General features: G+C 45.6%; 1 protein-coding gene across 1 annotated transcript in view; it reads right to left on the reverse strand.

The window, feature by feature from the left end:
• Window positions 1-526: 526 nt before the first annotated feature.
• Window positions 527-12,791, reverse strand: part of ALDH1A3 (aldehyde dehydrogenase 1 family member A3) — a 37,932-nt gene continuing 25,667 nt past the window's right edge. The window contains exons 10-13 of the mRNA XM_077869515.1: window positions 11,009-11,173; window positions 9,650-9,807; window positions 8,532-8,606; window positions 527-2,422 (exon numbers count right to left, since the gene is read on the reverse strand). Coding sequence (XP_077725641.1) covers window positions 2,350-2,422; window positions 8,532-8,606; window positions 9,650-9,807; window positions 11,009-11,173 — 471 coding nt within the window. The 3' untranslated portion in view covers window positions 527-2,349. The remainder of the gene's footprint in view (window positions 2,423-8,531; window positions 8,607-9,649; window positions 9,808-11,008; window positions 11,174-12,791) is intronic.

Consider the following 12,791-nt stretch of genomic DNA (forward strand, 5'->3'; position numbering starts at 1 on the left):
AGCATCACGCCCTGAGTCAAGGGCAGATGCTCAAACACTCAGCCACCTAGGTGCCCAGGTTCCCAATTCTTGATCCAACCTCAGTGTCAGCTCACAACTTGGTGATTGAGGCTTCTTAGAAACTTCAGGTAGGTTAAACCCAAGCACCTAGATCCTTGTGAAAAATGCACACAGTAGCAGGATGCAGTATGTTCCCTAAACCCCTGTACAGTCCTCTCCACCATTTACCAGAGTCACCCACTCTGGAAAAGGAGACTCGAGCAGCTTAGGTGACAGCTTACACTTTACCAACTAAAATGCAGAGCCTCTGAGGCTGAGCTCCCTGCCTGCTCAACCTGCAACACCGTGCAAGTGGGCTTCACGCTCAGACTAAATACTAGGGCTGATTGATTGAGCAAATGGAATTTGAATCTTAAACTCTCAATACTTCTTTATTACAAGCCATTTTGTACAGAAGCTCCGAGAAAGAGAAAGGTCAGCCACAGAATGAAACAAGTTTTGTCCTTAAATGAAAAAAACATAAGGATTGTCATATATCTGATTTTATTTTATCATTGTTGCATTGTCGGACACAATCTGCAGTTGGGGTCAGAATTCCCAGGCCAATAGGATTTTTTTTTTAAAACCATACCACAGGAGTAAACCTTAAAAGAAGTGAAATCTAATACTATATAGATTTCCATTTCTAAATACAGTATATTACAGAAGGTTAAATATACCACCTCTGTTTACTTACAACTATAAAAAGATACATTAACTATACCAATTATAAATAATGTAGCATTTCATATTAAAGGCATTATTGTACAATGAGAGATTAAGAACCCTCTAATGAATTACTATCAAGGTTAGTATCTATAGTTACTTGAGATAAAATCCTGAAAATTCAGTGTATGGAGTCAACTCCTGACTTAGCAAGTTGCTGACAGTTTAAGTGATAAGTATTAACTGATGTAGAGGAGGTGAATTGCATATTGCCTATTTCTAACAAGAATGACAACCCCACTCCATATATGACTTTCCTTCATTCATACACTGGTTTCAATGTTTATTTTACTAGTGCTCTCCCCCCAATTTAACTCTCAAACATAATTTAATTACCAAACATAAGCACCATTTGAAAAGTAACTAGTTAGTAACAGTGAAAGTATCCAAATAACGCAATTATGTTTGGTTTTGTTTTTTAAATGCCATACTGAACACTTTAGAACTTGGGGTTGCACCGCATTTGCACATATAAAGAAGAAAAGAAAAATTCACGACACATTAGTGCAGTACTCAGGCCACTTCAGTTGGAGACCTGGTTCTTCCATGGAGTCTGGATGTTATATTTGTTAATCATTAATTAATATCAAAAGAGGACTTTAAAAAACCAGACTGTATTAAAACAACATCCTTTCCAGTTGCGTATGTTTTGCTAATCTAAAATAGATAACCAAACCAGAGACCCAAACCAGAGACGAAGAAATCTACATAAGCTGATCACAAACTATTAATGCAAGTGGTAGAAATTCCTAATTTGTAAAAGTGAATCATGGCTCTGATGTGCAAGACGCGGTTGCTATGCTGTGGTAGTGTCACAGTACTGTGTCCTTAGCAGCGATGGTGACACTAGCAATGTTCTCTGCCTAAGAAAGTGCCTTGGTTAAGGTAGACCGTGACATAGTTTTAGATAAGTATTTTGGGGGTTGATTCAGTCATGTTCCAAAAGGAGTTTTGGTTTTAAGCTGAGTCCCATGGTCAATGTCTAGATGTAGTCCTTGAAGACCTATGCCCATTCACAACCAAGACCTTCAGTATCCTTCCATGGTACTTGCTTCCCCCGAGCTCCCTACATTGGATCCTCAAAATCCTGTTTTTATTTTGTTTTTAACTTAGTCCTGTTTCTTTCCCACTAAGTGGTAGGAGGGGCTTCTTCTGCAAGCAGGTAACCCCCCAGAGGAAGCCACAGGTGCAGGGAGGGCCCTGATTGCAGAACAAACCTGTAGTTTTTCCAAGTTCTTACTGGAGTCAGAGTTGGCAAAACATTTTTAAGTGACCGCTGGATACTTCAAATACCACTTCCTGTTGGCCACACCCTGAGCCTCTTCACTGTCCCCGGGGACCTGGTTGAAAGGGAAAAACAGAAATGGCCAATAGCTCCATCCCTCAGGCAGGACGGCAATTTTTCACACACACACCAGAATAAAACAGGAAGTGTGAGAGGAAAATAAAAATCATTCAAATCCAGTAGATTTAAAGTCTCCAGGACAAAGTAACCGGGGAAGGCAGGAAATGCAGGTTTTCTTCGGCAAGTTCCATCTGCCACATTCAGCTGTCAAATGTTTGAGGAAGGAGCCTGTTGTTTCTTCAGGGGCTCTTGTCGTCGAGTTTGATGGTGACAGTTTTCACTTCTGTGTATTCAGCCAGCGCGTATTCACCTCTGCGATCACAGAAAAGAGGAGAACATGAAACAGGGCATGTCACTTAGCCATTCTGTTCCACTGCATTCTAACATTTTTTTTTAAATAAGTTCTTGGAGGTTGAACAGCTTTTTTTTTTTTTTTAAGATTTTGTTTATTCATGAGACACACCACACACACACACACACACAGAGAGAGAGAGAGAGAGAGAGAGAGAGAGAGAGAAGCAGGCTCCATGCAGGGAGCCCGATGTGGGATTCAATCCCAGGACTCCAGGATCATGCCCTGGGCCAAAGGCAGGTGTTAAACCACTGAGCCACCCAGGGGTCCCCTTTTCCAGTGCATTCTAACATTTGATGGGTCATTCCTCTGTTGGGCATTTGGAGTCTGTGCAAAAAGTCACAATGGGATGACTTAATAGAGGCATGGCCAGGACGGTAACACCATTAGTGCTTTTAAGTCACCGGATGTGTAACTTAAGTTTACCTATCAAGTTTTTTGGTGCGCGATGCTTTGGAAAGAAGGGTTTGCCTTTAATGAATGAAAGGGATGGGAAAAGAAAGAGGTGGAGTCCCTGGGTGGGGAGTACAGAGCGAGAAGAGGGCCGACAGGGGTGAACAAGGAGGAGAGCTGGGGATATGGCCAGAGGATTCACAAGGAGCAAGGAAACGGAGAGCCTAGAGTCAACCCTGGAGCCTGCAGCTGGCAACCAGCTGTAAGAGGTCTAAGGTCAGCCCAGAGCAGTGAAGGGAGCAGACATTAGCACAGACTGGACACAAGGATGACCACAGCCTTTGAGTTCACATCTTTGGTTCGTGCAGAGCCCAGATGACCCTTCTCAGGCATTATGGGCCATCCTCCATCCTCTGGGCAGCTCCCCTTCCCAGAACTGAGATGAGGCTTTGGACAGCTTTATTTTTATTTTTTAAAAAAATTTTTTTTTTAATTTATTTATGATAGTCACACAGAGAGAGGGAGAGGCAGAGACACAGGCAGAGGGAGAAGCAGGCTCCATGCACCGGGAGCCCGACGTGGGATTCGATCCCGGGTCTCCAGGATCACACCCTGGGTCAAAGGCAGGCGCCAAACCACTGCGCCACCCAGGGATCCCTGGACAGCTTTAAACGCTGCTCCAACACTTGCTCTGCTGTTAGATGAATAAACACGGATCCTTATTAAGGAACAGAGGTAGAAGTAGAGGTGGCCACTGAAGGTTCCCATTTAATCCCTTAGATCAGTGGTTCTCAAAGTGTGGTCTCAAAGCCTCGGCAACACCTCAGTGCTCTCAGGCTGCCTACCCTGCCCCTGATATACTGGGGCTGACAGAATAATGCCCTTGCTTCAGGGTGACCGTATCTCAATTCTCCAAACCTGTGTTAGGTTACATGGCAAAGGGGGATCAAGATGGGATTTTTAAAGTTGCAAATATTAGCTGGTCTTAAAATAGGAAGGTTATTCTGGATTACCTGGATACACCCAATGTAATCACAAGGACCCTTACGAGGGTTAAAGGGAGGCAGAAGAAGAGAGTCAGAGGGAAATAAGACTACAGAAAGAGGTTCAGAGAGCAACAACAGGGTTGCCTTTGAGCACAGAGGAAGGGGCCACCAGCCAAGAAATGTGGGAAGCCTCTAGAAGCCAGAAAAAGCAAGGAAACATATTCTCTCCCTGGAGTCTCCAGAAAGGAATGTAGCCCTGCGCACGCCTTGATTTCAATTTACTGAGACTGTCAGATTTTTATCCCACACAACTGTATAAGATAATACATTTATGTTGTTTAAACCACGAATATTGTGATAATTTATTGTAGCGGCAATAAAAAAAATGAATACACCTACTGAAGTGGGGCCCAGAAATCTGTGTTTTAACAGGCCAGGGGATTCTGATACAGCTCAGTTGGAGATCCACTTGCTTAGGCCTATGGAGGCAGGTTCTTTGCCTTCCCTAAGCCTCCAACCCATTATCTTTAAAATGGGCATCCTATTGCCTTCTTGTCATTATAATGGCTGGAGATGATTTACTATCAAGCACCTATGTACTTATGTACAGGTAAAAAATAAAGGGTAGAAAGTATTATTATTATTATTATTATTATTATTATTATTATTATTTAATTAATATGTCATTGGGATTTTTTTTGGTAGTTTCCTAAAAGAAAGAGGTCAAGAACCCATGAGAATGAGTGACGTATTTTGCAATCTTTTCTAAACATAACACAAAATATAAGTCACATACAGAATGATGAATTCATTTTGTAGAGCAGAAAAGCCATTTAAAAATCCCCTCAAAACAGATGACGAACTAGAAAAAAGTTATATTCACAACTCTGTGTAAGAAACTGTGCTGTTTTCCTTAATATACAAAAAGTTCTTAAAAACCAATTAAAAAACCCCACAGCAACCAAATGGAAAAAATCAACAAAGGGCATGAATAGGCAGTTCACGGAAAAACAAATACAGATCACTAGTAAGTGCAAAAAATATGCTCAACACTCTCACAATTAAAGATATGCAAACCAAAAGCTCATTTTTCATGTGGCAGACTAAATACCCAATTTTAGGAATTTATTCTGAAAACAATCTCCCATGAGTGCATAATGATTTATGCATAAGGGGGAACACCAGCATGGTTGGTGAGGGCAAAAGCCCTTGGAAATAAAGTCCATCAGGGAAGATCCTTAATGAAAAGGCTAGAGGGATATCTGAAGCCCATTCTCAAGGGCCCATTCTCAAGGGCAGAAAGTAATTTGCTCCCATTTCATTTGAAAACAGAAAAGAATGCACATATGTACACCCACTGTATGCAAAAGAAATGCACAATAAATTCTGAAAGTGAGCCTATAGTGTGGCACTGTTAAAAATGCAAAGTAATTAGTGATTTATCAACTTCGTAAAGAAAAGTAAACCGAATGATGTAGCTCTAATAAGTAGCTCATTAGCCCACTAACTAATAAGTCCAACATTAAACCATTCCTGTAAGATTAAGTACATGAATCATCCCATTCTTATTAGTGCAATCACTGCCAACATTCAAATTCTTGCTGCTCTTATTGGACCCACGGTGGCGTGTCCTAATGTGTTTCTTGCCCCCTCATAATGATCTTGGCGCTCAAGGTTATCCATGAACCCAGCCCTTCTCCTATCCGACCTCACCAGAATGTTGGGAAATAGAGGGGCTGGGTGACCATGTGCTACCAGCTATGCACTCAGAACACAGCACCTGCCTGGTGCACCAAAGGTTCTCATGAAATATTAGCTAAGTGAACAAATGAACAAAATGAATGATGGAACAGTGGTTCCTTCTAATGAACGGGATTGTGGATCAGTGGAGGGAGGCCTAGACTTTCCACACGTCTCTTCCACACGTGGATTTTTGTTGTTATTGTTGCTGCTGCAAAACCACCAAGAAAAGTGCCCAGAAGGAAGAGCACTTGGAAGCTTCGTCCCAAGACCCACACAGAAACAGATCCCCCAAGGGGCCCGTGGGTGGGCGGCAGGGAGCCAGCCCCTGTCCAGGCGGCCGGGGATGGGGAAAACCATGGAATCCACCGCACCGTGCTCCAGCATACAAAAGGAGAACTGGCTGCGACATGAAGACATTAATCAGAGACAAGTGAAAATGGAAATTGGGTTTCAAGTCAGTTTTCCAGGCTCCTTGTGAGTTATGCTAAAGTGCTTTATCAAAAGCCTTGGGAAAATATAGGCCGAGGGTCAGAAAAACACATTGGAAAAAAGTCCCCGCAGTGGCAGGATAAGACACGGGCTGGGCTGTGCTCTGTGCCAGGTGGGGGTGCTGGGACCCTGGACGGGCTGTCAGAGCAGTGGGAAGGGAGACCAGTGACAGGCAAGGAAAGCAATAAGCAACAGTCAGTGTGAGTTTGTAGAGGCTAGAAGTCAAGTGGGCTCTACACACCCTTCCAGCAGCTTCGACATCCAAGGCCATCTGCTTGGAAAGCAAAATTCTTGTTGCAGCAGGGAGCTGCGCCTGGCCTCTGTGTGGGGTTCTGGGTCCCCCACCACAGCTGGTCGAAGGCAACTGGTCAGAGGGGACAAATGGCCATGGATGACCTGGCTGGCTTCATTCTGAGTGCCTTAGAGAGGTGACACCTCTATTGAGCAGGGCGTGGTGGTGTGATAGGTCCACGAGTTCAACCCCACCTCTGTCTCTTCTGGCCGTGTGACCCAGGAAAGGCACGGAGCCTCCCTGGCCTCCTTGGCTTTCCTCATGAAGAAACGACGGTAGTAGCAATAGCCATCTACGATGGATCGAATGTATATGTTTGCCTATAATTCATACACTGAAGCCCTAATTCCCAATGTGAAGGCATTAGGAAGTGGGGCCTTTGGGAAGTGGTTAGGTTAGAAGAGTTGGAAGCCCTCATGAATAGGATAAGCGTTCTTATAAAGGAGACCCCAGAGAGCTCGCTCACCTCTTCCACTGTGTGAGGACACAGTGAGAAGACAGCCATCTGTGAAACAGGAGCGGAGCTCTTGCCAGACCCCAAATCTGTTGGCCCCTATATCTCAGGCTTGCAGCCTCCAGAATTCTGAGAAATCACTGACTCTTGTTTCAGCCACCCTGTTTATGATATTCTGTTAGAGCAACCAGAACAAAGTAAGACAGCATCACATGGACTGCTGTGAGCATGGCATGAATTAACACATGCAAAGTGCTCATACAGAGCTTGGCAGAGTGTGTTTGGCAAGTGCCAGATGTCACCAGTATTATGGCTGTTGGGGGAGCCCTGACAGGGACCCAGGTGACCCCAGCACAGGCCTGTCTCTCTTAGGCAGGAGGATGTGAAAAGAAAATGAAGCAGAGGTGCATAGACCCTAACACAGACAAGCCACTCTGGGGACAAAACATGATTTCTGCAGAGGGTTTTCATGGCAGAGAATTTACTGAGGTTCCCTGAAGGGGAAACAAGTCATTGGACATAGAGGGACACCAGTGGATACACTCTGCTCAGATGTGTCGATGGTTCTGGCATATGTGCCATGGCTCAGGAATGGACTAGAAAGAAAGACCAAGATGGGGGATGGGACCCCAGCTCCATGGAGACTGGTCAAAAGCATTTGTTCAGGGAAGGAAGCCAGCCCATTCTCTTATAACATCTTTATTAAGAATCTGGAAGGGGAGCTGCCCAAAGGCCCCAGTAGAGGGGCCGAGGGGAAGCATCTGAGTGCTCTCACTGAAAGATGTACAAACAAGGCCGAGGTAATACATTTGTGTATAAATAATACAAACTGTTTAACTAAGAGAGCTCGCAGCCCTCTGAGATGTTCCGGGAGTAGCCCTGCATGTTGTCACAGAAGGTCCCCCTGGGAAGATTGGTCCTACAAGCTGTTTGTCCACAAAGGCTAATAAAATCCCAAGCAGCACCATGAAGGACGTGGGAGAGAAGGCATCATCCAGCTGGAAACAACAGTGTGTCCACTCCCAGAACGTTCTGTCCAGCTCCATCCCTGGACCCTTCATCTTGGGCCAGACACAAGAAGGCCTGTCCATGAGTCTATGCCTATGGAGTTCACCTTCCTGGAGGGCAAGGCAGAAAGGAACCCTGGAGGAGTATGCGGTGGATTTGATGGAGCCATGGAGGACACGGCAGTATGTCTCCCAAACAAGCATTGAGAAGGAGCCAGGGTCACCGAGAGTCTGTCTGTGGAGCCTTTTGCTAGTGCGGCAGATACGGTCAGAGCCTGACCTGGGAGGGAGCCTATTTTCCTTGCTGAGGGCTGGGGTTGGCGTGAGTCTGGCAAAAAGTTCTACCCCTATCCTCATGTGGAGAGCCTGCACCAAGTCTCTACTGAACATCTCCATGCATGATGGGTGTTGGGGAGGACCTAGAAGCTGAGGCTAGAGGTTTGGTCCTGGATCCTGAATGAGTATGGCACCAGGATGAGGGTGGAGAAAAGCAGAAGTGCAAAGGCAGGAGGGAGAGAGAGGATGGGAGAGTTCCATCACAGCCCCAGAGGGAAAGGGCCACCAGCCTTCCTGACATGGCCCATCCAGCCTGACCCATGGGAGCACAGGCAAGGTCAGTGGCCTGGAGCCTGTGCCCCCACCACCCTGAGAACCTAGTGTGTGTTGTATTCACCTGCCGGCAGGCGTGCGATCACAGATACTCACAGTTCTCTGCCATTTCCTGACATTTTAAAGCCACCAAATGGAGCCTGTGCGTAGATGGCATTATAGCAGTTGATCCTAGAGGAAGAACGAAAGATGCTCACGATTATCTGGAGAAGACCCACCTGGGGCGTGGCTGTCCCGGCTCTCAGGGGCTTGAAGCAGACCGCTGCCTAAGGAATGACTTTTCGTCACAGTTTTAATGATGGGGACAGTGCGTTTTCAACTTCTGTCTTCTCATTCTTCTCACCAGAAGCTAAAATGTGAATATTCCTAAGTATAAAGCTTTCCGCTGGGATATGAAAGGAATGTCAAGGTGAGAAGAAAGGAGAGGGAACTTGTGGCATTGGGGAATAAGATTTGGCTTTGAAATGAGCCAGACCTGAACTCAAAGTTCTGCTTCTTGGCTTGAAGGATTCTGCGCTGGTTACTCAGTCTCTCTGATCCTCAATTTATATTCATCAGCGTTACCATCTTTCAAATAAGGCTAATGTCATCTGCAGGATGAGTCGTGAAGCAAGGACTTTTGTCCACACTTTGAACAAGACCATGCACTGCTTTATTTTTTTTTTAAGATTTTATTTATTTATTCATGAGAGACACAGAGAGAGAGAGAGGAGGAGATGCAGGCAGAGGGAGAACCAGGCTTCCTGTGGGGGGAGCCTGATGTGGGACTCGATCCCAGGATCCCAGGATCACAACCTGAGCCGAAGGCAGGCACTCACTGAGCCACTCAGGCGTCCCCATGCACTGCTTTTAGAGTCAGAATAAAAATGAAAGGTAGAGGGAGTGAAGCCCAAGAGGCACCACAACACGGTGGTCCAGAGCAGGGGCACCAGAGCTGGACAGCTGACTCAGGGCTCTGCTCTGCCATGTACTGGCTGTGTGACCCCAGGCAAATCACCTAGTCTCCCTGTGTCTCGATTTCCTCCTCTGTAACATAGAGACAATAATGGTACCTATCTCACAGGTGGTCATGAGGATGGAGCAAAGCTCTCAGACAGTGCTTGACACATAACATATGACTCAAAGCTGTCTGTCAATAGTCTGTCAATAGAAGGGCAATGAAGCTAGTAAGCCAGCGACTCAGGACAGCCGAAACACACACTTCCTCTACTCACCAGACAGTTCCAGACTCCAAGGCAGACGCCAGCTTCAGTGCTTTGTCGAGGTTTTTTGTGAACACAGCTGCTGTGAGTCCATATTCAAGGCTATTTGCTCTTTTGATTACTTCTTCAATATTTTTGAACTTCAGTATTGGCTGTACTGGTCCAAAAATCTGTGATTAATTGCAAGAATGGCAGTGAAAGACATGTCGGACGAAGCACAGACACTGTGAGCAAGCATTGCCTTCATTTTACCCAGAGTGCTCACATGCCCGAGGAAGGATGGCTGGAGGAAAAAGAATCCCAGGAGATCTTTTTGGCTACTTGACCATTGACATCTGAAGGGAAGGATTACAATTAAACAAAACTTAAAATGCCAACTGGAAGTATATTTCAGGCTTCCATTTCTTATTGTAATCAGGGCTTCAGAGAAGCCCCAGCCCCTGACTTTGGAGTAGCCCCTGCCCGTTGATGTGCACGGAAGACAAAATTTTGCATGTTTTTCTTGGGAAGTTATTGCTGAGGTGTTTGCAAGGGCACAACTGTGGGACCGGGTGCCCCGACCTCTTGGTGCTGCGCTCGCCATCAATGAGAACGCCATAAAATGTTTCCCTAATAACTCCCAACTCCCAGGTAAGGGGGTGAGAGACAATGTTCCTTGCCATGCAAAATAAAAATCTCCAGGGGAAAGTCTATAAAATACCCACAGAGGAAGCCCTCAACAGTGATTCATTTTCTTTTGCGTCCCAAAAGACCACATTCTGGGATCCAATTACCCAGAACCCTAGGTGGGAGTCAGTGGCCCATCTAGATTAACAGTAAGATTGAACAACAACGTGAGAATCCCTTATGGGGGGGCTCCTCAATCTCCACCATTTCTAAGGACGCTCATGATGGAAAACTTCAAAGAGAATTCCAACCGGGATTGTTCTTTGAATGAACATGCTTGTCTGTCATTTTAGTTCTGTCTCGGGGGACAGAGGGCAGCTTTGGGCCATGAATCCACTGGTATAACCCACAGGTGGCAAGAGCCCTCCACCATGGGCCACCCAGAGGATGTGTGAGAAGACAGAGAAGAGGGACTGTCACCCCCCAGAGATGTGTGAAAATGCGGGAGGGGGTTAGGACAAACTCTGCACCCGCTAAACTATGGTGGGGGTTCCCAAAGGCAGGTAGGCGAGATGGCTTATCTCGAGACCCCAAAGGAGAGGAGGAGGCCACAGGAGAATAGATAATGCTCCCCTCACAAAGACTTCTGGGATGTCTGAGCCCTAGAGAAGGCTTCTGTTTGTAAGGCTCATTCCTCTCGCTCCCCATCCCCACGTCCCACAAGAGTCCCCTTGGGATGAAGCGTTTCCTACACCCCCTCAGTACCTCCTCTTTGGCAATGCGCATGGTGTCAGTAACTTCTGAGAAGACAGTGGGTTTGATGAAGAGTCCCCTGTCTTCCATGGCCGAACCCCCACATTCCAGCTTGGCCCCCTCCTTCTTCCCACTCTCGATTAGGTCGAGGATTTTGTCAAACTGCTTTTGGTCAATCTGCAAAACACAATGAGGAGTACAGCCCAGATTCCTTTGGGGCAGCAGCTGCCATCTTGGGGATCGCACGGCCTTTCACACAATTAGCTGTGCTACTCCTAAATGACCTTGCCAAATCATAAGTCACACAGAACAGAGGTGCCTTATATGCAAATATTCCTCCAATGCACAAGTCTAGGATCTTTGGCTGGCACAGGGGAGAGAAGGGGAGACAGGATCTCCTCATCCTCTCCAGGTGTAGGGTCTATTCATAAGACTGACATCTTCCATGCAGTTAAGCAAATCTATGAACAAAACAAGATCTGAAGTGGTCACATTCTTTGCTCTCTCAACTCTTTGCATCCTTCAGGGGGTTGCCAGATTTAGTAAATAACACTACAGGATGCCCAGTTAAATTTAATTTTTGAAAACCAATGAAGGACTTTTTTAGCATAAGCATATCCCAAACAGTGCTTATCTTAAAAAGGGTCTTGTTTATTTGAGCTTCCAATCTCACTGAGTGTCATGTAGGTTATCTGGAAACCCTGCTCCCTTCTCACAGGGCACCGTGCACGAGGGTGATAGTGATTGGAACTGTCCATCCATGGTGCAGAGGAGAAGGGAGGAGGAAAGCTGACCACCTTACCCAGCACTCCAGGGCATAGAGTGGCATGAGCTTGAAGGTGAGATGGATGGGCTTCTCCTTGCTGGTGAGGAGCCAGATCATCAGAAAGGCTCTACCTTCTGCCACCCTGTCTAGAGATCTCTGGAGCCATAGTGCACCCTGTACCCCCAGTGCAACATTTTTCTTTTTGACATGGCGCTCAACCAGCTGTCAAAGGGCACCCTTTTAGGGAGACTGTGCTTGAGGGCAGAAGTCCTCTCTCCATCCCCAGTGGTCCTTCTACCCACATCTGTGGGTGCCCTGTTCTTGACCATGACCCTGTTGCTACTCCCCTCCTCTTTGGCTGAGAGAGACAGAGTTTTGTTAGGTTTGCCATAGCTGAGCTTTTTAGATAGAAAAACTGGTTTCATTAAAAGCAACTTTAAATTTAAAAAATAAGCAAATCCAATGGTGTATTTGGAAAAATGTCTGTTCCTGAGGATCAGGTTGGTTTTCCCAGAAAGGGTGGGCACATAACCTTGTACTGGGCCAGTCATCTCCGGAAGTGTGGATCCAGTGTTAAAATTCCAAGTTGGATCCATACCTCACACCTTGTACCAGCATAAATTCCAAGCAGATCAAAAATTTAACCATGGAAAATGAAAGTTTTTCTCTCATGTAGGAAAAAGCCTCTATAATCATGGGCTGCTGATGGTCTTTCTATGATGTGAAATGCAGAAGCCAAAAAGAAAGATTGATAAATTTGAGTTGTAAAATAAAGGCAAAGACATCATACAAGCAAAGTCAAAGGCAAAACCACAAACTGGAAGAAAATCTGACAACCATATCATAGAACCAGAGCTAATCTTTCCTTGCATTTCAAGAGTTCTTGGAAGTCGAAGAAAAATGACCAGCAATACAAGAGAAAATATGTAAAGCACCTGCGTAGTTGATAGAAAAGATACTGCAAATGGCTTTTAAACATGATAAGATGTGCTGCCTTAATCATCATAAGTCATGCATGCATATTAAATT

Source organism: Canis aureus, chromosome 2 (genome assembly GCF_053574225.1).
Source record: "Canis aureus isolate CA01 chromosome 2, VMU_Caureus_v.1.0, whole genome shotgun sequence".
Classification (NCBI taxonomy): domain Eukaryota; kingdom Metazoa; phylum Chordata; class Mammalia; order Carnivora; family Canidae; genus Canis; species Canis aureus.